The 23,987-nt window shown below is 39.5% G+C and overlaps 1 protein-coding gene across 1 annotated transcript in view; it reads left to right on the top strand.

Moving 5' to 3' along the window:
* RBM33 (RNA binding motif protein 33) overlaps positions 1-23,987 on the top strand; it is a gene marked incomplete at both ends in the record, with an annotated part of 89,155 nt that overhangs the window by 52,974 nt on the left and 12,194 nt on the right. Inside the window, 5 exons of the mRNA XM_079538145.1 lie at positions 1,611-1,770; positions 2,578-2,909; positions 3,773-4,015; positions 4,787-5,074; positions 11,399-12,043. Of these exons, the coding sequence (XP_079394271.1) occupies positions 1,611-1,770; positions 2,578-2,909; positions 3,773-4,015; positions 4,787-5,074; positions 11,399-12,043 (1,668 nt within the window). The remainder of the gene's footprint in view (positions 1-1,610; positions 1,771-2,577; positions 2,910-3,772; positions 4,016-4,786; positions 5,075-11,398; positions 12,044-23,987) is intronic.

Raw genomic sequence — 23,987 nt, 5'->3', positions numbered from 1 at the left:
GAATGGGTTTTGATGGTACAAATAAATGTCTCCATCCCAAATATTTCCCTCTTCCTCCAAGTGCTACTGCTTGCAGACAGCCTTTGAAATTTAAAGGTCTTGGTGTTTTCTGTGGGTAACTACCATTAAGTAGTATGTACGTTACAAAGACTGTCATGCTTGAGTGTAAAATGATGTCTTTTCACTAAATGAAATACCCACAGGAGACTGGCTGACTAGGAGCACTGGCAGCAGGATATAGAACCTTTAATCTCTGAGTGATAAAGTATTTACAGCTGATGGCTGTATAATGACATAAAATATGTAGTCTTGCTTCCAAATGAGGTCTTAGTATTTCAGATATCCCCACTTAGATGTTTTCAAGAAGGCCACAGATTTAATATTGGTTTGATGCTCGATGATACTCTCATATATATTTCTGGTCCTTGTAAATCCCAGCTGTAGCTTACTTGCAGAGTGGTGAGAAGCAACTTTGCTTTGTGCTGCTTTGGTGAACAGACTTCAGTAGCCAGGGCAAATACTTGGTTTTGCTGTGCAAGAAATTTTTGAACCAAAATGCTAATATTTTTGCTGTACAAATAGAATAGGGTGAGACTACATGTTTGGTTATGGCAGCCTGTTGGATAAATAATAAACCTTTGCTGATGACTGTAATTCAGTTTAGCAGGGAGTGTGTGCTCTGAGATCTGTTCTGAAAGGCTTATCTTCAGCAATGGCAAGTTTTAAGGTTTTAGATGAACACCAGATGGAGATAGAGCAGATGCCACCACTAATTTCAAAATTGTATTAAGTGGAAAACAAGAACGTGCTTAGATATTATGTTCATTGCTTATTTGATTTACTCATACATAATAAGGAAGTGTTTGTGAATATAATGGTTTATGTGAGGCATAGCTTTTCTGTTGTCAGAGGCTGTCAATGTCCTTTGTCAACTTTTGAAGTAAAAGAAAAAATGGTAATAGTGTAATAGTGTAAGTTACTGACTTGAGTGTTCTTTCTGCAGAGTTCTCCTTTTAGATTAAGGTTCTGCTTTCTGCTCTACGTAGATTCACTTGACATTTAAAAGAAATAACTTAATGGTGGACAGATAATTTTTCAGCCTTTCTTATAATGCTTCAGATGCATTATATGTAGACATGTTTTTATTTTTTTTTTCAAAGATTTCTTTAATTTTCAAATGCCACAATTCCCCTCCCCCATTATAAGTAAAGCTGCTTCACTTCTGTAGCTTACATTGTACCAAATTGATGGCACAGAATAGCATGGTTTAAGAAGATAAATGTCAGGAATGTCTCCTAAAGTAGACATTCAGGTTTTTTTGGATTAATGGAAAAGAAGGTCAATAATTGCATGGATTTCAATAAGCTTGAGAATAAGTGGCATTCCTGTGGTGCTAGTGATTATTAAAACATTGTGAATACATTTCAAAATACTGTACCGAGGTCTAATATCTCTTCTATTGTGAAGGGATGACTCAGTAAGGGCTGCCAATTTGAAGAGATGATAGCAGGTAACTCCATAAATCAATTAGATTTTAAGAGGAGAAAAAGTTATAGCAGGCGAAAGATAATTCTCTGAATGGTAGTCTTTATTTTTGTCTCATGTAATAGGTCCCTCCAGACTTCCAGCAGCACGCACCTGGACCTGTTCCTACCAACTTCTCCCAAGCCCCACGGCTGCCAATGCAGGATCAGTGGAGAGGCCCACCTCCCCCACCGCCACCTCTCCCTCCTCCACCTCCTCAGGACAGAGACCCTTTTTTCCTAGGAGGTAAACCTTTTCATTTCAATTAATGTACAAAATATACTTCTTGCGAAGTAAACATGCTGTTTGAGGAAGAACCTGAAGACTGTATTTGATGTAGTCTGCCTAGTGCATGCCAAAAATTCCAGTGACCTGGTCTCTTTTCTCCTCTTTTGATGTTGTTTTCTGTCGACCATTGATTTATGTATTTCTCCAACTATAAAATAAAATTAGTATCAAAGTAATTGCTGCAAATTGTTGTGATTTGTTATATTTTAAACACCATACTCTCTGGAGTATGTGTACACTATAGAAATCTGTTAATATTAGCTGGAATGTTAGAGCATAGCAAGCAAAATAGTAGTTTGTGTGTATGTAGACTTATGTTTAACATCTGTATGTAATATCTATATATTATGTATAGACCTATTTAAGATTAACACCTGTATGTAATATTTATATATAACATATATGTTATATATATTTTTCCTGTACTCAGAAGGATGTAAAAAGTTGCTGAATATCTGATCAGCAGAAGTTCTACAAGTTCTTATGTGCTTTTAAGCACTAATCACTGTAATCCATTTCTAAAAGACATTCTTAATTCCTCTTGTCTTCAGTGTACTGGTGCTTTGAGCATCAATTCCTCTTAAAAACAAGTGGCCAAAGCCAGAGAAACATGACCTTGAAATTATGTCTTAAAATTATGAAGTCTCACGTTTTTGCTTTTTTACCAATTTCAGGTTGCTTTTCAAAACAAAATGTTTGCAGTTCAAAAGCACGCTTGTTTCCCAAGGGTGGTTTGTCATTTAATTTCTTTCCTGATTCCCACAGATCCAAGATTTCCCAGCCATCACTTGTTTGAGCAGCGGAGTCCCCCACCGCCACCGCCTCCCCCGCTTCTTAACAGTCCGCACCCCGTCCCTACCCAGAGCCCGATGCCGTTCAGCCAGCCTGGGCCAGCATTCAGCCAGCAAGGACAGCAGCCTGTATTTCCCAGAGAGAGGCCACTAAGGCCAAACATACAGCCTCAAGGTCCAGTGGGAATTCTCCACTTCAACCAGCCAGGTTCAGCAAATCCACGGCCCTTCATTCCTCCGAGACAGCAGTTCCTACAAGCCCCAGGACAGCCCTTCCTTGCGGCACATGCACAGCCTAACATGCAGGTACAGGTTTGCAGTATGGAGGGGTCCTAAAAGAGGTGTTTCAGGTGGCCTAGTTCTGTGTTGTACTCTTGTTGATGTATAGGAGTAATGCAGCTAAAACTGAGTTATTTGAGGTAACAGATATGAGGCAGATTTACATATAGTACTTTGTCTGAAAAAGTGACTTACCTTTTTTCTTCAGTTACCAGCACTCTTGTTTCTGATAGCGGTCTACACACCAGCCCTGTTTCTACAGTAAAGTTACAAAAAACACCACGATTTGCTTAACGCTACTGGAAGCAGAGAAGTTGTAATGTTGTTTGGTTCAGCATCGTATAGCTCCTGATATTCCTTTAGCTCCGCAGAGGTAGGGGGGGCTGTCCCTGTGCCCCGATATCCCCGTCCATCTGACGGCAGTCCCGGAGCGCCCTCTGCTGCTCAGCCCCGCTGCTCAGCAAAGAGCTAAGCCTCCTGCTGCCCGAGAGGGAGCTGAGCTGCTTGCTTGATATTTTGGGGTTTTGCAGAGTGATGCACATGGCTGTGTTTATTTGGAGGGTTTTCTTCATGTTTTGATGTAGGGAAATATTGAGGTCTGGTGATGTTTGTTTGGAGAAGGAACAGTTTGGGGAATTAAAGAAGAAGGAAGGGGAGAGCAGAAAGCTTTTCATTTGCCTTTTTCCACTTAAGCTGTTGACTGTGTAAATATGGAACTTCTTTACACAGCTTCTGTTAATCCATCTTTTCCTCTCAGTATATTTTTGATTTAGCTTGGTCCATAGCTGCTCACAAGTTTGTTGTTTTGTGGACTTGGGAGGCTGGAGCTGCTTTTTTGAGAGGTTATTACTTTGAAACTAAAAGCAAATAATCTTTTTCTTCATATGAAGGGTCCCTTGCATCCTCCATTGCAGCCTCAGCCACAGCCTCAGCCTCAGCAGCACCATCACCAGCAGCAGCATCATCACCAGCAACAGCAGCAGCAACACCATCATCATCTCCAAGGGCCACCACAGCCCTTGATGCCCATGAACCAACCACAGTTCAGGCCTCACATACAGGCCTCACCGCAGCAGCCAAATAACAACAGAATGCAGTGTCAGCAGCGGCAGGGTCCAATGAAGCCAAGGCATGTAAGTGCCACTTAGTGTTATCTTACATAGTTCTGTATGGGCAATAAAACTTACCATGTAGTTTTTTATTCTCATTTATTCCTTTTCTGCTCTGCCCCTTTCTTTTCCTTTTTTTTTTTTTTTCTCCCTTCTCTACCTTGGTCATTTTATAACCTACTTCCACAAATAGCATGTCTATCTTGTACCTTTTTTTATTTCAGTAGCCAGTGTTTTCTTGATTTGGCTCCATTAAGAGATTATAAAGATTTTCCAAGAACTGTCAGTAAAGGATTTTGGAGGATAAGTTTGTGTTATATTTAAAACTGCAGATAGTCTGTGACTGTGTGGGAGCCCAGTTCTCTGACACTTGCTTTGGTTAGAAGACCTTTCAGTAGCACTGCAAATAAGTGTTCTGGTTCACATGGTGCCAGTAATGTCCTGTGAGTTTGCAGCATGTTCTGTTGCTAGGTAGGTTGGGGTGACACAGCAATCTGTAGCAGCGCTCAAATTATTGTGACTGTAGTTGAGAAGAATGATTTTAATTAAGAAAATAAATAGTGAAGCCGATTTCTGAGAAAGATGTTAAATAAGTTATCGAGTGTTGCTGTTAATAAAAAAAAAGTTAATGTGCTTATTTTCATACTTTCTTCTTACATTAAAAACACAGTGCCATTTTGAAAAGTTTTTTGTTTGTTTTTTGACAAACAACGAAGTTGTGAAAATCTGAAACAGGAAACACTTCAGTCTGACTTTAAATAGAAGCCTCACATTTTTTTCCTTTCTGCTTTTCAGAGCACACCCTCACAAAATATTGTCAAGCGTCCAAATCAGCAACTACAGCCAACTGCTCCAAGGAATAGTAACTTGCGGGAGCTGCCCATAGCACCGTCACACGCTCTGGAAGTGAGCAACAACAGGCGAACCTCTACTCCAGCTGCTCAGGTCAAACCCATTACCAGCACGATGTCTGCCTCCAAGACTGTAGCTAGTGGTGGAAACTCACAGGGAAGGCCTGAGATGAAAGCTAAGGCAGTCACACCAGTGGGCCAAGTGAAACCAGAAGTAAAATCAGAACCAGAGGTAAGACTCTTAAAACTTTTCTAGTCTGACTTGTGAGCTGTAAGCACACCTGATGTACTACTCATCCAGCATTTTTTTGTTGCCACTAGAGGCCTCTCTTTTGAGTTGCACTTTCTTTAACGCAATAGCAGAAACAGTTTCAGTTGACAAAAAAAACCCAAACATCTGAGAGGTTGGCTGGGCACTCTTCATGAGTGAGAGAATGAGTAGCTTTGCATTGATAGTGCTCTTAATACTGAATGTCAGCAAGTGCCAAAGGAACGTGACAGCGTGCAGCCTGTATGATTTCTGAGTGTCAGGTTATTTTGGACAAAATTGTGAGTCATTATAGTTCGGTTGCTCGTGAAACTTGTCTCGGGGACCAAGTTTCCTTCATCAACTTCATCAACTGTTGAAAGCTTTAATTGGGATAATACTTTCTTCCCTTTAAGCTGCTGCTGATTATTTTCACATCTTGCTCTTGAATTAGTTACGACCATTCCTAATTTTCACAAATGTAGCACAAAAGAAACCCATAGCTGGCGGTGTTTGACCTCGTATGCAGGAGCTTCTCAACTGGAATAAAAAAATTTTTATCCAGTTTTTAATTTTGATAGTTTCTGAAAAATTTGCTGAAGTAATTTCCTTTACCTCAATTCAGTTTCCTGGAACAATCAAAGTCACAGAAAATGCTTTGCCTCTTAGGAAAGTCTCTGCCTTTCAGGCTATTAGTAAAGGAGCATATTGAAGGCATCTGCAAAGGACATTCTCACCATCTAAAGCATCTTAGAGTCCCTTAGTATTTCTGTCATGGAGCACTTTGGGCATTAGTTTGGAAATATCTCTGACAATATCTGGAAAGCTATCTTTGAAAGCAGTTTGCAATACCTGTTTTGTATAAGTTATACTTTCCCTTCCAAAACAGAAGGAAAAAAGTGTTGCACTTGAGAAAAAGATGCATCTCCTGTAGTGTTTAGTATTGTTAATCATACAGGTAAAGCATCTGTAGGGACACTCAGCAAGTACTGAAAAAATTCATAGAGGTTTTCAGAGTGGACCAAGAGCCTATGCTGCAAACAATGTAGTAGCAGTTGTCCTTCAACTGTGCCACTGCAGTAGTATTTATTGGTGCCATTTATTCTCGTTTTCACAGACTGAGGATTGCTGCACTAGTAACTTTCATTTTCAAGCACATAATCGTGTCTCTTTTTGTTGCATTGTAGTTTATTAAATTTCTCATTTAGCCAGATTGCAGTGTTTTCCAGCATTTTGTCGTCTTCTAATTACCTAACTTTTTGTTGATTTTTGGCTTCCCACTGGGATGAGAAAGAGTTATGTCATCTCTTCTAGCTGTCTTGCTCATAACTGAATTGGGCAGGTTATTTTGCAAGTGTCTTCAACTGGAAAATTAAGACTTTTTTTCCATCTCTGTCCCTGAAGAGCCAGTGGACATGTTTATGAATGCCCTGTAATTCAGGGAGCACAAAAATGGCAATATTCTGTTAAGTGTTTTCCTCATCTACAAAACAAAGGTTTTGCAACCGAAGTGACTAGAAGACTAAAAACTATTTTAGATTTCTGAATAGCATGCTTGTGTTCTTGTTCCTATGCGACTGGAAAATACCGGCTTCAATGCCTTTGTTACTTTCCAAGATGTGAACTTGCATGTCTTCAGTCTGAAAAATCATTTTTACAATGAAATTGAGAGGAATATAATGGCTGTGAGTCTTATTCTGCTCATGCCGAGGTCAGTTTAGGATGAGAGGAATTAAGGTACTTAAGTGCTTTTGTGTTGAAGAGAAGGATGAAGAAAACGCAGGAAGGTGACGTAAAGCTTTCTAGTAGAAACTAGATATCGGAGGTCAAAGCAGGAGAAAAAACTAGTAGAACACAATCAGAAGTGTGCTGATATCACAGCTTGTATTGCAGTTGATGTCCCTGCTGTGGACAGCCTTTCCATTCTACCAGCAAACTCTGAAGTGGGTGTTTGTTTGTTGGGTCTTATATTGGTAGTTGTTTTTTTGTGTTGTTTTTTATAAACTCTGAATATGGAAAATAGTTGCTGTATGGAATTATCAAGCAGATGTGTCTAAATTATCTTTTCTGTATTAACCTCCTGAAAAATTGTACATGTATAAATTTGATCTTTTGTTCTAATTTGAGTAGATTTGGCTTCCAGATTTTAATAATGGTGCTTTCTGTCTTGTTCTTTGAAGATTGTTCTCGTCAGTCTTTTTCCAGTTAGAAGATCATAGTATGATACTCAGACTAACTTGTAGCAGCTCATACCTTCTTAGGGTTTAGGAGCTACTGTCATCAGTAGTGTAAAATGGGTGTTGTATATTTAGCTGCCTTTATTTAAGATACTTTATGATTTTGAATGGCAGCCAACAGATGCTGTAATTTGGATTTGCCTTTACCTTTTGTGAAGACTTGTAGTAAATTACTGGACAAATGATGTTTCTAATGGTACAACTGAAAAAAAAAATTCCTACGAAAAACAAACCTGCAGAATACACAGATTTGTGTATATCCTGCCATTTGGTTGTACATATTTTGCTAGGGAGACAGGTGAGCTTGGCAGCATGTTTCATTTCTTGTTTTTGATTGCAAACCAGGGCACTTGCAATATTCAGCTCTTATGGCTCTGCATTTAATTCTAATTACTAGTAATAAAGCCTGCAGACCTCTTAAAAATAATTAAAAAAAAGTGGGATATTTGAATTCACTGTATAAGAAACAGGTCACTGATACTAGGACTTAAATTGCAGTAGGGAGTGTAATCGTGTTTTAGAGTTTGTCTTTTCTGTCTTTTGCTCAGCAGTGCCAGTCTGAGCCTTCCTGGAGAATTCAGGACTGCTGCTTCTCTTACTGCTGTTGCTGAGCTAGACTCACAAAGGCAGCCTGTAACATTTTCTTTTGGCACTTTCCATTAAAACCTCTGAACATTTAAGGCAGAAGAAGAACCTTGTAGCTAAGGTTTGGTTTTCCCTCCGAACCACGAATGTATTGTGTTCAAGAACACAATCTCTACTTTACAAAAACAGGATGCTAAAGGAACTGCTTTGTTTCTCTCACTTTGTGCTCTTCTATTCTTTTCTTACTTTGTACATAAAAGGAGAAGCCAGAGAAAATACACGACTTCTTCATGTGGAGTTTTCTACAGACAAATGGTGAAACATCTATGGAGTTTATCTGGGAAAAAGCTACTCTGAGTTTTTTTTCACCTACAGATAACCTTGCTCTTGGCAGCAAACTTCCAAATGCAACACAAGCTGTGAACTTCACAACATCTTTGAAAGATTTCTACTTCTTTTGTCAGAATGGTTTGTTTGTTTCTTTGGGCGGTGCTACTGCTTAAGGAGGGATGTGCTGGGGTGAAAATCGTTAGCAGCAGCCGTGACAAACCATTTCCTTCTTGATCCAATGCGCTGCCTTGCTAGTTCAATCTAGTGAAGTTCCTTAAAATGTAGAAGAGATGCTGTTAAAGCTGAAGGTGCAGAGTGTTCAACTATCTCCATTTTCATCCTGGTGAGAAGTTTGCTATCATTTCTGAATCTGTGCTGTTGGTTCATTCCAGAGCTGGTTGCAATTAGACCTGACTCCTAAGGCAAATATTTTGTTAATGATCTCAGTATCTTTATATTGTTTGGTCTTCCCTATCCTAGCTGCAAGGATATTTTACTAAGAACCTAACTGTTCTAGCTACTTGCTTATGAAGATGAAGAATTTAGGCCTACTTATAGCTATTAATGAGCTGACCTTGCAGTTGTCCTATAGCCTCAGAGTTCTTGGCCTTTCATTTCAAAACTTGCCCTCTAAGAAGAGGTTGACTTCATAGCATCCTTATAAATTCAATAAGTAGGAGTTGAGTTCGTGAAAGGAAAATTTCAGATTATAGTTGAGATCAAGTAGCCTGAAGATCTTGCTAAGCATTCATCAAACTTAACATGTGTTGCTAATACAGTTTGCCAGTTGTCCTCTGTATTTAATGCTAGTGTAGCTGAACCCAGTTCATCTGCCCAAGGGGTTCTGCATGGGCATACTAATCGGAGTGTTTGGTCCTTGCCTGCCAGCAAGGCTTATTAACTGTGCCATGAAGTACACATCTCTGTGCTGCTTACTTGTAGTCTTTGGCTTGGTGTTTTTTACTTTCCAGATCAGAATCTGTATCTTCCAAGGCCTTCAGAACTTGTTAGATGGGGCCATAGAGTTCCCTGATAATAAGTGCTGTCCTTTAGATAAAGAAGGGTCTGGTGTTATGCAAACTTCTGCTAGCACTGACACCTTCACCTGTCTATAAAGAAAAAAAATGCAAGGCTACCTCCAATGGTAAATTTGGTACTGGCTCCTGTGGTTGATCAGACCCATTTAGGTAAAATGCAGAATACTTTGATCTAGAGCCAAGGAAGTGAGTAACAACATATTAAGTGGCACAGGTTTTCTGTGTGGACAGTTTCAGTAACGTCTTGAGCCTGCCTGAAAGCTTAATTTGTATCATCTGCATCATAGCACATCATCCTTCTCTCAATTTTCTCATCCCATGAAGGCTATATTTAAGAGTCTTATTTTGCACTGTTTCTCAGGAGTTCTTTATTTTTTACAGCAATCTGGCATCTCCAGCTCTTGACTTTTTGATCATTTCAGTTTTTTGAAGTATGTTCCTATTTGTTGCCATTTATCAGCAAAGTTGTTGTAGTGATGGGTCACTACAACACCAGAGTCACAGTCTGAAAGGTACAGAGAAAGATGAGAACCTTTTGTTCTATGAAGCGTTGTCCTAAAAAATTTCAGGCTTGCTCTTGGAACTATGGCTCACAGTTTAAAAAGAAAAATAAAATTGAGTTTTGTGTAAGTCTTTTTTTAGCCGTTGTTTGGACTAGACTTTTGGTCTGAGACATGCTGCTCTTTCTCAGTCACTGTGGGAAAAATCCATGTCAGTAGATGCTCAGGAAAGAAGCAGTTCTTTCTGCAGGAGTCAAATGTTTAGGATATGTGTATCTGGGTTCTGTGAACACAAACTCTACTCGGCTTTTATATTTGTGAACTGTCATTGTGGTTGGATTTGTTCTATTGCTTTTCCCTACATTGAGGGGGGATTCTAGGATGTAGCACAATAAAAGCCACGTGGAACAACAAAATCTCTAATTTCTCACTTTAGTTGTGTATGGGCTTTAAAAAAAAAAAAAGGCATTTATGTTGACATGATATTGCACCCTCACTAGTGCAAGGTGGACAACTTTTCACAGATTCAGCCTTTCAGAAATGTTCTAATGCTGTTTATGCAGTAGCTTACCGAAATGAGAAGTATTGTTTCCCTGAGAGCCTGTGTATCAGTAGGATTTACCAGTAGGATTTTGTGCTCATTAACATTCGTAAGCAGCCTCTACAAGTCTCTAACCTCATAGTACAAACTGTTGAAAATAAAAAATGTGTATTTAAAAAGCGTGCTTTTTAATTGTAAAAGAAAGCATGTGATAGTATTGTAAGAGCATCTTCATTTCCAGGGTGATGAGGATTTGCATTTCCTTGACTCTTGTCCATTTCTTGCAGCATTTCTTAAGAATCCATTTTGCCAAAGTTGAGGCATCTTTAGAAAGCTTACTTGATAGTGTATAAGACTTTCAGAAGGGTGTAGGGGTGGAATATTAAAGGCATTCTCTAAATACCATTAATATTCCAGCACTGCATTTGGCAACATTTTGATTCTGAAGAGAGTGCATGAGTTCAAGGTCAGAGAGATTGACTTGTGCTGTTCATTATAACCAATTATTGTGTGACAAATGAGTTTGAGATCAGGCTGAAAATTCTGTGAGAAAAATCAATAGTTCTAATCAGGGCCTTTCAGGTCATTTACCACCCTACCTTTTGTTACTTTGTCAGAAAAGAGCAAGATAAAACCTGTGTGACAGTGGGTTGCCTTCGTATTGTTACTTTCCATTTGAAACATATTTTGATATCTTGAATTATATTAATTTAGTTTAATTGCTTTTAGAAAGTTCTAAATGAATTCCAATTTGTAAGACTTAATTTTTTACTATTCTGATAAGATTTCTTAACTGGTATTATAAGCTCCATGTATTTTATTTTATTTTTCCTCTCTAGGAAGTATTATATCTAAGTCTTGAACCTGATTCAAGCTGTTTGTGTCTAATGAATAACAAATAAACCATACTGGCAGATATGCTCTACTAATAGCCTTAGCTCAATGTCAGGGATAATTTCAGAAGCTCTTCAGAGACTTAGGCCATTATGACATCTTCTAAAACAATATTCTCGTTCTATTTTGACCAAGCAAGGCTTATGCTGAGAGTTTTCTAAATTAATTTGCATTTCCCTTTGTAGTATCCAGATGAAGACGAAGAGACTAGATTGTATCGTTTGAAGATAGAAGAGCAGAAACGTCTAAGAGAAGAAATTCTGAAACAAAAGGAGTTGAGACGGCAGCAGCAGGCTGGTGCTAGAAAGAGAGAATTGCTAGAAAGGCTTGCACAGCAGCAGCAGCAGCAGCAGCAACCTTCTATACAGCAATCCTACATGCAACAGGACGATGACTCTTCTGAGTACCCTACCAACGGCAATCCTTACATACCCCACTCTGGCTTGCAGACCAGGCAGAATGTGAAAAACAGACTTCTTGTTAAAAAGCAAGATATGGTAGTTCCCAATATTCAGCCCAAACACACAGACTACTCGCAGGTTGGGGCTAATACGCAGTATCAAGGACAGCAGATGAAACCAGTGAAACAGCTGAGGCAGACCAGAACAGTATCTTCCAGTCAGCCTCAGGCATCGCAGAAAGTGTTACAGACAAAACCTGCTGCAGCACCGCTGCCCACCTCACAGACTGCTAGAGTGGCTTCCGTACAAGCAAGGCCACAGGAGATGAAACCTGGCGTGAAAAGAACTGTCATGCAGCGGACAAACAGTGGTAGTGGAGATGTGCCCCATGGCGGCAGCAAAGTCAGGGTGATTAAGTTGTCAGGAGGGGTAAGTTTCCAAGGCTCATCTTGTGTGTGTGTGCTGTCATGGTTTGTTTCTGTGTGTTTCATTCCGTGTAAGTTCAAAATAAAAAATAGGCCTAAGACAAAGGGGGAAGGAGCAGATTTATCAGACTTAATAATCCGTAATTTAGATTTTCAAAATTGTAAGTTACTAGCAGTTACTCAGGAGTGTATGTTTGCCATAATGCTTTACTGTCAGACAGTTATCACTGATACCATCTTTTTGAAAATAATGCTCCATTCTTTTAACTTCTTTGTAACTTGAGTCTGCAAGACTCCTCAGCTTAGCTCATGTAGCTTAAGGTTGGTAGGTCTGAGCACGGCTCAGAGAAAAGGACTTATATGGCTGTTTGTAAGGTTCAGTTAAACGGCTAGGCTTTGTTCATTCATTAGTTGAAGCCACATAATGTAGTTGGGTGCAAACACTGGAAATAGCGTGACTTCTGTACTCGAGGGGAGATTGTTTTTGTTTTCTAGGGAAGCATGTTGTGAAGTGAATTCAAGCAGTATATTGGAGGGGGATGTTTCCTGCTAGAGGCTGGATTTAAAACATTACCGTTTCACTTCTGCATCTAAATTAGATTTCCTTATCTTTTGATGAGGGGTCTGTTGTCTGTAGAATGTCCCTTGTCCCTTGACCAGTGTTGTGGATGACTCTCAATGCCAGCCTTGAAGGCAGCATGCATACTGAAGGTCTGGGGGTTGGTTAGAAAGTTTATAGACCAGATTTTCTTCTATCTTAATGAAGAGATGAGTTAATTTGTTAGGGCTCTGGAGAAACTGAGATGAAGGGACATGTTTGCCACTATGCAATCTGTCTAGTTTTTATGTTGAGGAGGACATGATATTTTGAACGCTGTGATAGAATGGAGGAGATTGGGCAGATTTTTTTGTATTTTTGGGATGTTCTTGTGTTGTTCTTTTTTATTTTTTTTTTTATTATTTTTTTTTTTTTAAGAAGAATGCTTCTTAAATTATGGAGAATGTTAATTAGAGGAACTTACAGAACTGCTGTAATGAAGTGAATGTCCTATGTTAATAGGGGCTTCATGAAGCCTTGGAGGCTAGGCTTTAGTGCAAAGTAACATGGAGAAAATCAAACACTAAAACCTTAGCTACTTGTATATAGCTCATAAGTCGAAATATGCTTAATACTTTCAATTGCATAATAATGTTTTTTCAAAATATTAACACAAAGGACGTTGTTGACTAACTAGAGCTGACAACAACCTGACTTAAAGGGTGTCTGTTTCCTCAGACATGGTAACTTAAACACAGAAGAAAGTACCAGAGGTTGAAAGAAATTGTTTCTATTGGGCTAAAAAATAATTATATAGAGATATGTCTGCAGGAATCCCAGTGGTTTACAAGAGGTATGACAGGTTTGTTATTCATTAATAATTGAATAAAGCAATCATGCACAACATCTTTTATTATGTGATGGAGCAAAACAATGCCAGTCACCACTGCATACAGCTCTTCATAACAAAAGGTTGTCAGTGCCCAAACTTTCATTTGTAATGAAATAATTTTTATCACAGTGCTCTGTTTTAGGAAACTTAGTGATTTGTGTCATATAAATCTCTTGGTAAGCAAAAGCAATTAACTTCATTAAATTCATATGTAGCTTCTCTTTCGTTATACACTCAGGCAGATTTGTTCTGTCCTTAACTTCCAGATACTGAGGTCTTGCCAAGGTAAAGCAGTGTCTTTATGTATTGCTTTCTGGTTTTTTTTTATTTTTTTTCATATAGTCATAGAAAATTTCATTTTTCCTTCCCACTGTGGAAGAATGAGAGCAGGCATTGCAATTAGCTGCTTAGCGTTGATCAAGACGGTTGATTAATTTTTAATCATTCAGTGACAAGCTGAATCTATATGACTTTGTTTCTTTGACCACACAAGGAAAAAGAAAAAAAGAGCAATGTGGGGGAGCAATCTTGTCCCTTTTGACAGGATTTTAAAGAATTAAATGCTGCGTGGACTCTGAGTATCACAGAGATCGCATCACATTTAGTTTCCCTTTTAGACCCGCCACCTTTTAAATTTATTTTCACACCTTTTGTATGAACCCTAGAGGTACAGCAGAAGCCAAATCTCTCTTGTGCTTCATATGGTTCCCTACCTTTGGCCAAGGGGGTGTTTGGTGCCTCTGATCTGCAGGCATTGACTTGACCCTGCAATTAAGCAGCCCTGCTGTTGCTCTCAACTGTAATCACTTGTACCCCTTTTGCTTTCTAGAGCTCTTTTGTGCAGTGGTGTTTTTAAGACCCATGTATGAGTGAGATGTTTGCGATTAGACACAATGCAGGTTCCTTTCTGAAGCTCTTGATTCATGTCAGTAAAGACTTGGAAGGTGCCTTTTCTATCTGCCTGCCAGCTGTAGTGCAGCATGGTAGTAGAGCTGTCAGCTGAAGAGCTGGCTGTTTTGAGGCCAGCCCTATTACAAACTTATCTAGTCCAAATTAACCTAGAACAGGAGCAGGTGGCGAGGGCTATTCCCCTGCATTCAGCAGGACCATATGTAGAACAGGGCCTAATGGTTGTGTGCTGCTAGTGACTTTTTTATTTAACAGTTAAAGAGATGTATTTAATGTGTTGGTGAGATTTATGATGTACAAACGTCAGAAGAGAAAGGTTCATTTCTTGAGGGCAGTATCTTTCATGATCTAAGCTTCTGACTGTATTTATCTGTATTGCTGGGCATTGCAGTACTATTGAGCATCTCTGACCTTTCAGATAAAGGTAATCCTTGTTATTTAAGAAGGTAAAATAGCCTTTCATCTGTTTCTACAATGCTCTCTCTTGAGAGGATATTACTTCTTAAGTATTTTAACAGAATGGTAAGAATTACTAATTAAATTCCAAGAAATAATTTGTTCAGCTTATCTGATGTAGAAGCAGCCTTCATTTATGTCTTACTATACTAGAGAAAAGAGAAGTAGAAAATATTCAGTAATTTCTGTATACCAGAGCAAGTTTGCATATCAAGATGACTCATCTTAGATGTGGTTTTTTGTTTTTTTTTTTTTGTTTTGTTTTTTTTTGTTTTTTTGTTTTTTTTTTTTAACAAATTGTCCTTTCCCCCAGAAAAAAATACTGGTATGTCCGTCCCTTTCCAGTACGCCCCTAAGTTATGCAGGAATTTATGCGGTACAATGAATAGTTTTCCATTTAGATGTTATGCTCTTGGAAAAATGAAGCAGTTGCAGATCTTTAGAAGATTAATACTTTGGGTCGGGTATTTTTTTTTAATTTTTTTTTTTTATTTATTTGAGGCCCAAGAAGACTTTTCAGAGTCTTCAGAGTCTTCCTTTCTTGAAATAGGAGTTCAGCATATTTGCTGAATGTTTGTGATCCTGTATGAACCTAATGGATTGCGTGAGGTTTGAGAAGGCCAAGTGCAAGGTGTTGCACTTGGGACAGTCTGAGGTGTGTATACAGACTGGGAGAGGAAGTCATTGAGGGCAGCCGTATGGAGAAGGTCATAGGACCTTCTCCTGGTGGGTGAGGGGTTGGACGTGAGCCAGCAGTGTGCGCTTGCAGCCTGGAATGCCAACTGTATCCAGGGCTGCATCAGCAAGAGGGTGGCAGCGGGGAGAGGGAGGGGATTGTCCCTCTCTACTGCGCCCTCCTGAGGCCCCCTCTGGAGTGTTGCGTCCTGCTGGAGTAGTACTGCATCCTGCTTTCCTGCTGGAACGATGTGGAGTGGGGCTAGAGGAGGGCCATGAATATGATCTCCTTCAAAGACCCACTGCACTCTGCAACTTCCTGAAGGGAGGTTGTGGTGAAGAGGGATTTGGCCTCTTCTCCCAGGCAACGAGCAGGACATGGGGAAATGGCCACAAGTTGTACCAGAGGAGGTTTAGGTTGGACATAAGGAAGAACTATGTCTCTCAGAGAGTGGTCAGGCACTGGAATGGCTGCCCAGGGAGGTGGTGGAGTTGCGTCCCTGGCAGTGTTCAAGAGGCGTCTGGACGACGTGCTGCGTGATGTGGTTTTTAGTGCTAGTGGTAGCAATGGTGATGAGGAGACAGTTGGACTAGATGATCTTATAGGTCATTTCAAACCTTGTGATTCTATGATTCTATGAAAGACAGGTTGAGAGAGTTAGGCTTGTTTAACTGGAAGAGAGAAGGTTCTGGGAAGACCTCATTGCAGCTTTCCAGTGCTTACAAGGAGCTTATACACAGGAGGGAAATCAACTTTTTACATGGTAGAGACAGGACAAGGGAGAACTTTTTTTTTTAACTGGAAGAGAGGAAATTTAGAGCTTGGGGAATTTCTTTACTTGAGGGAATGTTGAGGCACTGGTACAGGCTGCCCGCAGAGGCTGAGGATGCCCCATCTCTGGAGGTGCTCAAGGCCAGGTTGGATGGGGCCCTGGGCAGCCCAAGCTGGTGTCTGATTTAGTGGTTGGTAACCCTGCCTGTGGTAGGGGGCTTGGGGCTAGATTATTTTTGAGATTCCTTCCAACTCAAGTCATTCTGTGATTTATACTAGGATATTTTACTAAGAATTATTTGTATTGGCATATTTTACTTACAAAAAGTCTGAGATTTGCTTGGCTTGGAAAGGGGCCTGAACTCAGTCCTAAAGATCAGCTTAAGAATAAACAGTGAGTTTGTAGGCTGTTGTTTATCGGGAAGCGATGCCCAAATAAACCAGTTACAGAAAAACAGCAGCAAAAGGACCAGATAAATAGTTTGTTCTGCCTTGAGGGGGGAGGAGCTGCAGAGCATTCCTGACAGATTTGTCCAGCCTTTATTCTGAGATCTCAGTTATAAAGATTCCTTTTGCCATCTACTTTAGTGTTTAATGTGTACTTTTAGATTATTGTAGATCAAGCCAGATTTTTTTTTTTTGCTGCAGTTTTGTTATAGATGTTTCTGTCAAGAAGCAGAAAAATTATTTCCTTTTTTTGTGACCAGTTCTTTTTGAAGATCTTTTTGAAGTGTTTTTGAGCAGTCATGTCCTTTGGATAGGTCACATTTTTCTAACCCTTACACTTTCCATAGTGATTTCCTTTGGGCTCTGCAAACAGTTTGTCAGTACATAGTTCTAGTACGTAGTAGAACTGCATTCTTTAAGTCAGTATACTGTAAATGCCTTTATTCCTGGAAAGAACAGGTTTGTACCTTGATTTTATAAGTTGAGTGCTGAACGTATTTTTCATTTAGTTGGAGGTTCTGTGGGAAATCATAATAAAATCTTAAAATGTCTGTATCTTTCATTCATCTTATATTGTTGTTGGGTGTATTTTCTCTAGCCAGAAAATGATCTGCCATGCACAAAGTGATATATGTCTGTACCAAAGGCCTGAAAATGCTGATTTCTTACGCTGCACCAAGAATGCGCCAATCTTTGTGGAAAACTGCACAATGAGCTTTTTATATATGTAAGCTACGTAAAAATCTCAGTGTTCCCCATTGGATTAAATGCAATATCTTATTAGTGATCTTAATTTCTGAAAACCTGAGATTCTTCATCTGGAAAGCTTGAAGAAAGTATTGGCAAGATTTCTGTGAGAAGTCTGTCACAAAATTAACCTTGGATTGTAAAAAGAAAAAAGAAAATCAGAATGGAAGATAAACTTCATTCTTACGTGAAGTAACTGAGAAGGGAAAGCGATGAATGTGGAGTTCTAAATATGGAAAGAGACACTGATTTAAATGATTCTTGTTTGATAATGTAACCGTATCAATCAACTTCACTTGAATGTTTGTATTTGTTTTTGCTTGCATGTGTATGTTCGAGTTTAATTAAAAACATTTTGACTTGAAATCTCTATAGCGCCTTGCATCTAAATTTGTTAGGACTGACAAACATCAGGATTTCTTGATGTTTATATGACAAGTTCTTGAGGTATCTCTGCCCAGCTCTGCAGTGCTGCCAGCTCTAGAAACAGCACGCAGGAACTGGCCCCACACACAGCAGCGTTAATTTAATAAGCTGCAGAATGACGTGGTGGTTTGTTCACATCCCGTCATTTGAAGGAGGTCCGGATAACGCCCGTAGTACAAGCAGACTGGAGAAGCTGCAGAAGCTGTGATAGCTTAACATTCAGCTACTATGTTTGTTCGGAGTATGTCAGAATGGTTGTGACCACTGAAGCACTGCTATTTTAAATCCTGCTGAAAAAGGACTCTGCCAGCCACAAGCTACAAGGTAGCACTCTAGAAATATTTCACAAATGGATGTGGATTTCTTATTTCCACCTCCAAGTATCAAGGGAAAACAAACAAACAAACAAAAGTAAATCAGGGAGCCCCATGGTATTTCAGTTATGAAAAAGACAGTATTTTTGTGAAATATTTCTCAGCAATCAACTGTCCTCCCAGATATCCAGTGAGGATTGTCCCGGTAGAATACATCATAACTTCAGAGTAGTTCTTTATAGAACTGAGGTGGGCTGTCCTGTGTTGTTGAGGATGAGGTACAGGGGAAACGAGGGTATTTGTGGACACCCTTAGCAATCTTAGGGTTAGACTAGGTGCAGGCAGTACTTTTTATAGGTTTTTAATAAAATCCTTGAAAGGGAGAAGATAATTCTAACTACACTGAATTTAGTATTGCTGTGGATAACTTGGGACCAAAATGCAATAAAATATTTCCTACTGTAAAGTGGAGAACAAGTTTCTCCTTTTCCTCAGGAGACTTTCAAATTGTATGTTGAAGAAGAGGCGCAGCCTCCTGAATACCCTGGAAGCAAGGCGTTTGATATTGCTTGTCACTTTTTTTTTTTTTTTTTTTTTTTTTTTTAAGTCTCAAAGGAGAGTTTTTCTGCCATTGTAAGTGATACAATGTGGAGTTTGTATTGGTATGATGTTGGTGTTATGGAGCATCTAGTTTCCCCAGCTACCTGATGGGAAAGGACTAAAAGCAGCTAACACTGTTGAAGTGCATAATAAAGAGAGCAGGCTGTTTTTTGGATGAAAGTCATAGAATGATAGAATGGTCTGGGTTGAAAAGGACCACAGTGATCATCTAGTTTTAACCCCCTGCATTGTGCAGGGTCACCAACTACCAGACCAGGCTGCTCAGAGCCACATCCAGCCTGGCCTTAAATGACTCTGGGGGTGGGGCATCCACAACCTCCTTGGGCAACCTGTTCCAGTAATACTGCTAGTGGGTTGGAGGACTGGGAATCTGCTTTACAGGGAAATAAATAAATAAATCTGTGGATTTGTCGTCCTTGTCTTGATTAGTTGCTCTTTTTTGACATCAACACATTTTTTCTTTGTGTAATCTGGTCTAGGAAGCCTGCTTTGGCAAGGGGGTTGGACTAGATGATCTCTAGTGGTCCCTTCTAGCCCCTGCAATTCTGTGGTTCTGTGAGGTGGGAGAATCCCAGTAGTGGCTGGAGATGGAGATAATGCAGTTTGTCCCTACCGAGACTGTGCAAGAAGCATAGGGCAGTGTGTGGGAAGGATTCAAGTTGTCTTTAGTTTTAAGCTTCAAGGAACGCAAGCTGGAGCAACTAAAAACGAGGGAAGCTCCCATTGCAGTGTGACACCTCGTGTCCAGCTGGGAAGGGCTCTTTCAGGAGCTCTGGGTGGCTTTTGGGTCATTGAGATTTTAAAACAGGAGTGTTTTCTGTTGGTGATGTCTCTACGTGTCCAGCGTTCCTGTCAAGTATCCTGGATGTGGTACCATCAGCTGAATTGGGAGATGTGAAATTTTGGGTTTTGTTCTCTACATTGTAGTGCTGTATTTCGTGGTCAGAAGCATAAAGATGAAGGTGATGCTTAAACAATTTCCCACTGCACAACCTGGATTTTGCTGTAGTTTTGACACATGTTTCTCGTAACAAACTGGTGGGTCTTTGTGCTAGAAGGACGTGTAGTCATGATGGAGCACCCGATCAGCTATGTTTAGGTGCTGGTGAGACCAGTGTAGCACAGCTGGGGTTCTCTCATGCCTTTTGAGCAGTTCTCCATGCCTTACTTCTCTCAGTGCGTGATGTGATTCTTAAAGGTAAGAAGCCTGCTAGTACATGGGATTAAGTGGAATTGGCTGCTTTTTCTTGAAGCGTTTTCTTCTGCTGTTCTGACTTATCCATACACCATTAGGCTTGGAAGGTTGTCATCAAATCACAGTTCATTGAAGCAGCTCAACTGCCTTTTTATTTTGTATCATAGGAAGGAAACCACTTTTGGTTTTTATTTAAGCAAAGTTTTTGGCTGGGAAAAATAAGTATATTTCTGGTAAGCACAAGTGTCATATTTCTGCTGTGTGTTGGTAAGCTCTACCAGGTCTGAGGTGTGATATGGCTGATTTCTTCCTGCACTCCAAGTCAAACCCAGACCTTTAGTGTATCTTAGACTAAGCATTCATTGAGTAGTGTATTGCAGCCTGACCAGAGAGCAGGAGCTTTTCTGTTTGCTTTTTTCATCTTTTTTTTTTTTTTTTTTTAAAGTGCTGTATTCTTGAATTACAAAAAAAAAAAAAAAGAAGACTTTGAGAGGTCTTTGAAAGCCTTTAAATAAAAGGTCACCAGATGTTTCTCATTGGTGTTTGACAGATTGAAAACAAATCTTCAGCTGTTTGGAAACAGCACTTGTTCGTGTCACTGGTTTGTGAGATGTTTGGCAAGTGATTGGGCTTCCTATTCCCTGGTTCCTGCCTGTTTCATACCTGCTTGGAGCTCCAGTGGAAAAACAGATAATTATTAGGGTTTTACCTTCAACTTATGTTTCTGATTACTGCGATGAAAAAATATTCACGTATATTGGAAGACTGTCTTCCTTTATACATCATTTAGCTTTACTGTTTTATGTGAGGATCACAGCTGCGATGTCTGACTATGCAATTGTGGTATCAGAGAAAAAGAAAAAGTTTACAAAAGAAAGGAAAATGTGTACAGCTGGTGAAAGAACAGTAAATTGCTGCTGTCCTTGGAGTGAAGATGAGTTCAGTAACATGGTAGATATTTTTTCCTCTTAACTTCTGTGATACTGCAGAAGTACTCATTTCTGGAAATATTGACTCAAACTGGTAGGAGATGAGGAGTTTCTCCTTTCTTAAAGGAAATCAATCGCAAGATGTTTTTTGGATTGAGTTTTTCCTGCAAGATTCAAGCCTTCATCATGTTGGAGAGAGTTTGATGTATCGTAAACATAAGAAAAAAATTTGGTTCTCTGGTTATTTTTACACAAATCAGCAGTTTATTTCCTCTAAGTGCGTTATCCAGCATGCACATCCCTTTACTATTGGGTGATTTTGAATTAGTTTTATAAAGATTACATGGATAGACACAGCATTGTTGTCGTTAATAGAAACCTGTGCAGTGAGGTCTGTGAGCTGCAAGATCTCTAACAGTGCCAGTGACAGTGAAGTATGGCCTTATCGAAAGGAGAATTCATAAGAGGCTGCCCTGGGACACTGCACCACTATCCTTCTGTGTATCCTGACAATGTTATCTGTCCTCTCAGTACGGAGTATCAAATGTCTGTCACGAGTACAGAAATTAATTTAATGTCACCTGAAGACATGCAATTAATCTTTTAGAGGTTTTCATAATACCTTTACAGAAAGAGTTGCCAGTTTGGCGGATTTGGATTTTGGGGTTTAGCACAAGATAAGGAAAATTAATTTTTCATCAGGGTTAATACAAGCTAGCAGGGCCACAAAGGCAGAGAAAAATGGTTTGGGAATTTGTCAAGTGTTGTCACTCTAGAATAATGCTGCTTAACGTCTGATAGGTGTAATCAAGAGTTGAGATTTCTATAGAGGGGGATTAATCAATTTGCGCACTACAGAATGCGGGTTGGTGATACCATTCCTTCATGGGGTTTAAGAATGAAAATAAGATTTGATCTGTCAAATCACAGGAAGCTCTGACAGTATCAATAGGCATTTTTATCAGTACATTTTAAAGCATTTGTTATAAATAAATTTGTCCTGCTAATGTTGGTGGCAAATAAACTTCGTAACAAAACTATCGTCATCGTGATTATGATAGAGTGCAAAGCTTCAGCTCACTAAATTCAGGCAGTATCATACAATTCTGGTCTTAGAATTTGTGATCTCATTTTTGACAGAAAGCTCTTCATGTTTCTGAATGTACAACACTGACAAGCGAGAGGATGTCAATATTGGCAAACAGCCTTGATTAGTATCAGGGCATGGCTTCTAAAACTCGTGGCCTTAGTGAATCACATCATTTCTCTTTTTCGTTAATCTCCAGTTCCATATTAAGGAGGTGCAGATTCCTTCACAGTCAAGTTTGAAAAATACTTATTATGTAGATCAGATTTTTTTGTCTTGATCTTTTGAGTTTTGCTTAATTATACACAGTAGGGAATAAGAAAAACATTTTTCCTTCATCGGCTTGCAGACAGAAAATGAAATTCACTTATCTGTAGAGGACTTAAGAGGAAGTTTGCGTTATAAAATTGAAGATAGTCATCAGTCTCAGGTCCTACCATAGGACTGGGATGAACTGGGAAGTGTTCTACCTGGCTCCGGCACTTTCAGGTTGTAGGAAACAGGCTATGATGATGGCTAGATGCATCTCTGAAAGATCTAGAGTTGTCCAGTATATCCCAAAAAAGCTCTTGGGGGGAAAAAAAAAAAGATAAAAATGTACTTCGACAAGACCTAAAGCATCTCATTCTATTCCTACATGTTTAAATGTGGGGGGAAAGGTGATGTAAGCCAATGAAAAAAATAGCATTAAGAAATTAAGTCCTGAAGAAAAAGTTGATTTCAGATGTGTTGGAACTGAGATATTTTATGCAGAGATGTTAGCAATTCGGCTTCTATGATTCCGATGTCATTTTGGGTAGCTTCTGCAGTACCATCTTGCTTCACTTACCTGTAGCTTTACTGTATGTTTTATCTGCTTATTTCTGCCTCCCTAGTGAAAGTCTGGAGTCAGCACAGGAGCAGTCCTGTTTGCAGTTATGCCAATCTACCAGTGTTAATATTCTCATACGGACGTGTGGCTCTAAGTAATGTTCAGAGGATTTGTGGCTTTAAGACCAGGTGATAAAGCTCTTTATGGGTGTTTTGCTTAAGACTTACTTCATTTGCATTCCCGAAGAAGCCAGCAATTATCTCCCTTATAAGTTTAAAGGGTGATAATGGTGGCAATTAAAATAGTGGCAAATTAAAAGTGCCATCTTTTAATTTAATACTGTGTAGATTTTACTCATTTTGGTTTTGACACTGCGTGACATCTTTCTCAGCAGTTCTTTTTTTAGCTGGTTAAGATTTGTTACCTGAGACTTTGTTGTTTCACTTGTTGAACACACACTGACCTAGGAGCCATGTTTTCGGTTTTTGTTTGCCTTGTTTTGTTTTTAATTTAAGAAAGACGCCAAATTTTGTCTTCAGTTACAGCCAGGAGAGCTGTGCATGAAACAGCGTATTGCTGTCAGGGAGCTCAAGCCAGCTCAAGAGGCAGTGTTTTTAGAGCAAGGTTATAAAGCCAGGTTTTGATTCAGCTGTCCATTTTTTCCTTTCTTGTTACAGGAACCAGCAGGCTTTGCTCCTTCCCCGTTTCTTACCCTGTGGATTTCCTTTATTGTTTTTTACAGGTTTTCATGCTTCTGAGATGTATTAACTTACGAAAAGTCCAGAGATGCTTCCACCTTCCAGATTGGCATCTGAGAGAATTTTGCAGGCACGTTGTGTTAACACTTGAAACCCACAGACTGGGTTTCAGCCCAGGGTTGGGTGTTGACCTATGAGAAACTCCAGCAGGAAGCATATCCCACCATATTCCTCATGAATACGAACCCATATTGTGTGTTTATGCGTTTGTTTTGTGTGACTGTGTGTTTCCTGCTGTATTTTGAACAGTTTTATTTGGTGATAATTGAGCTTTCCAGTTAAATATTGGGTGGTTGTTGGCCGTCCTAGTCTTTATGGGAAATGATTGCTTGCTTTTGAAGTCTCCATAATGAGCATGTATGATGTGTTTT

Source organism: Tetrao urogallus (assembly GCF_951394365.1).
Source record: "Tetrao urogallus genome assembly, chromosome: 7".
In the NCBI taxonomy this organism is placed as follows: domain Eukaryota; kingdom Metazoa; phylum Chordata; class Aves; order Galliformes; family Phasianidae; genus Tetrao; species Tetrao urogallus.
This window is presented reverse-complemented; position numbering and strand designations above follow the sequence as displayed.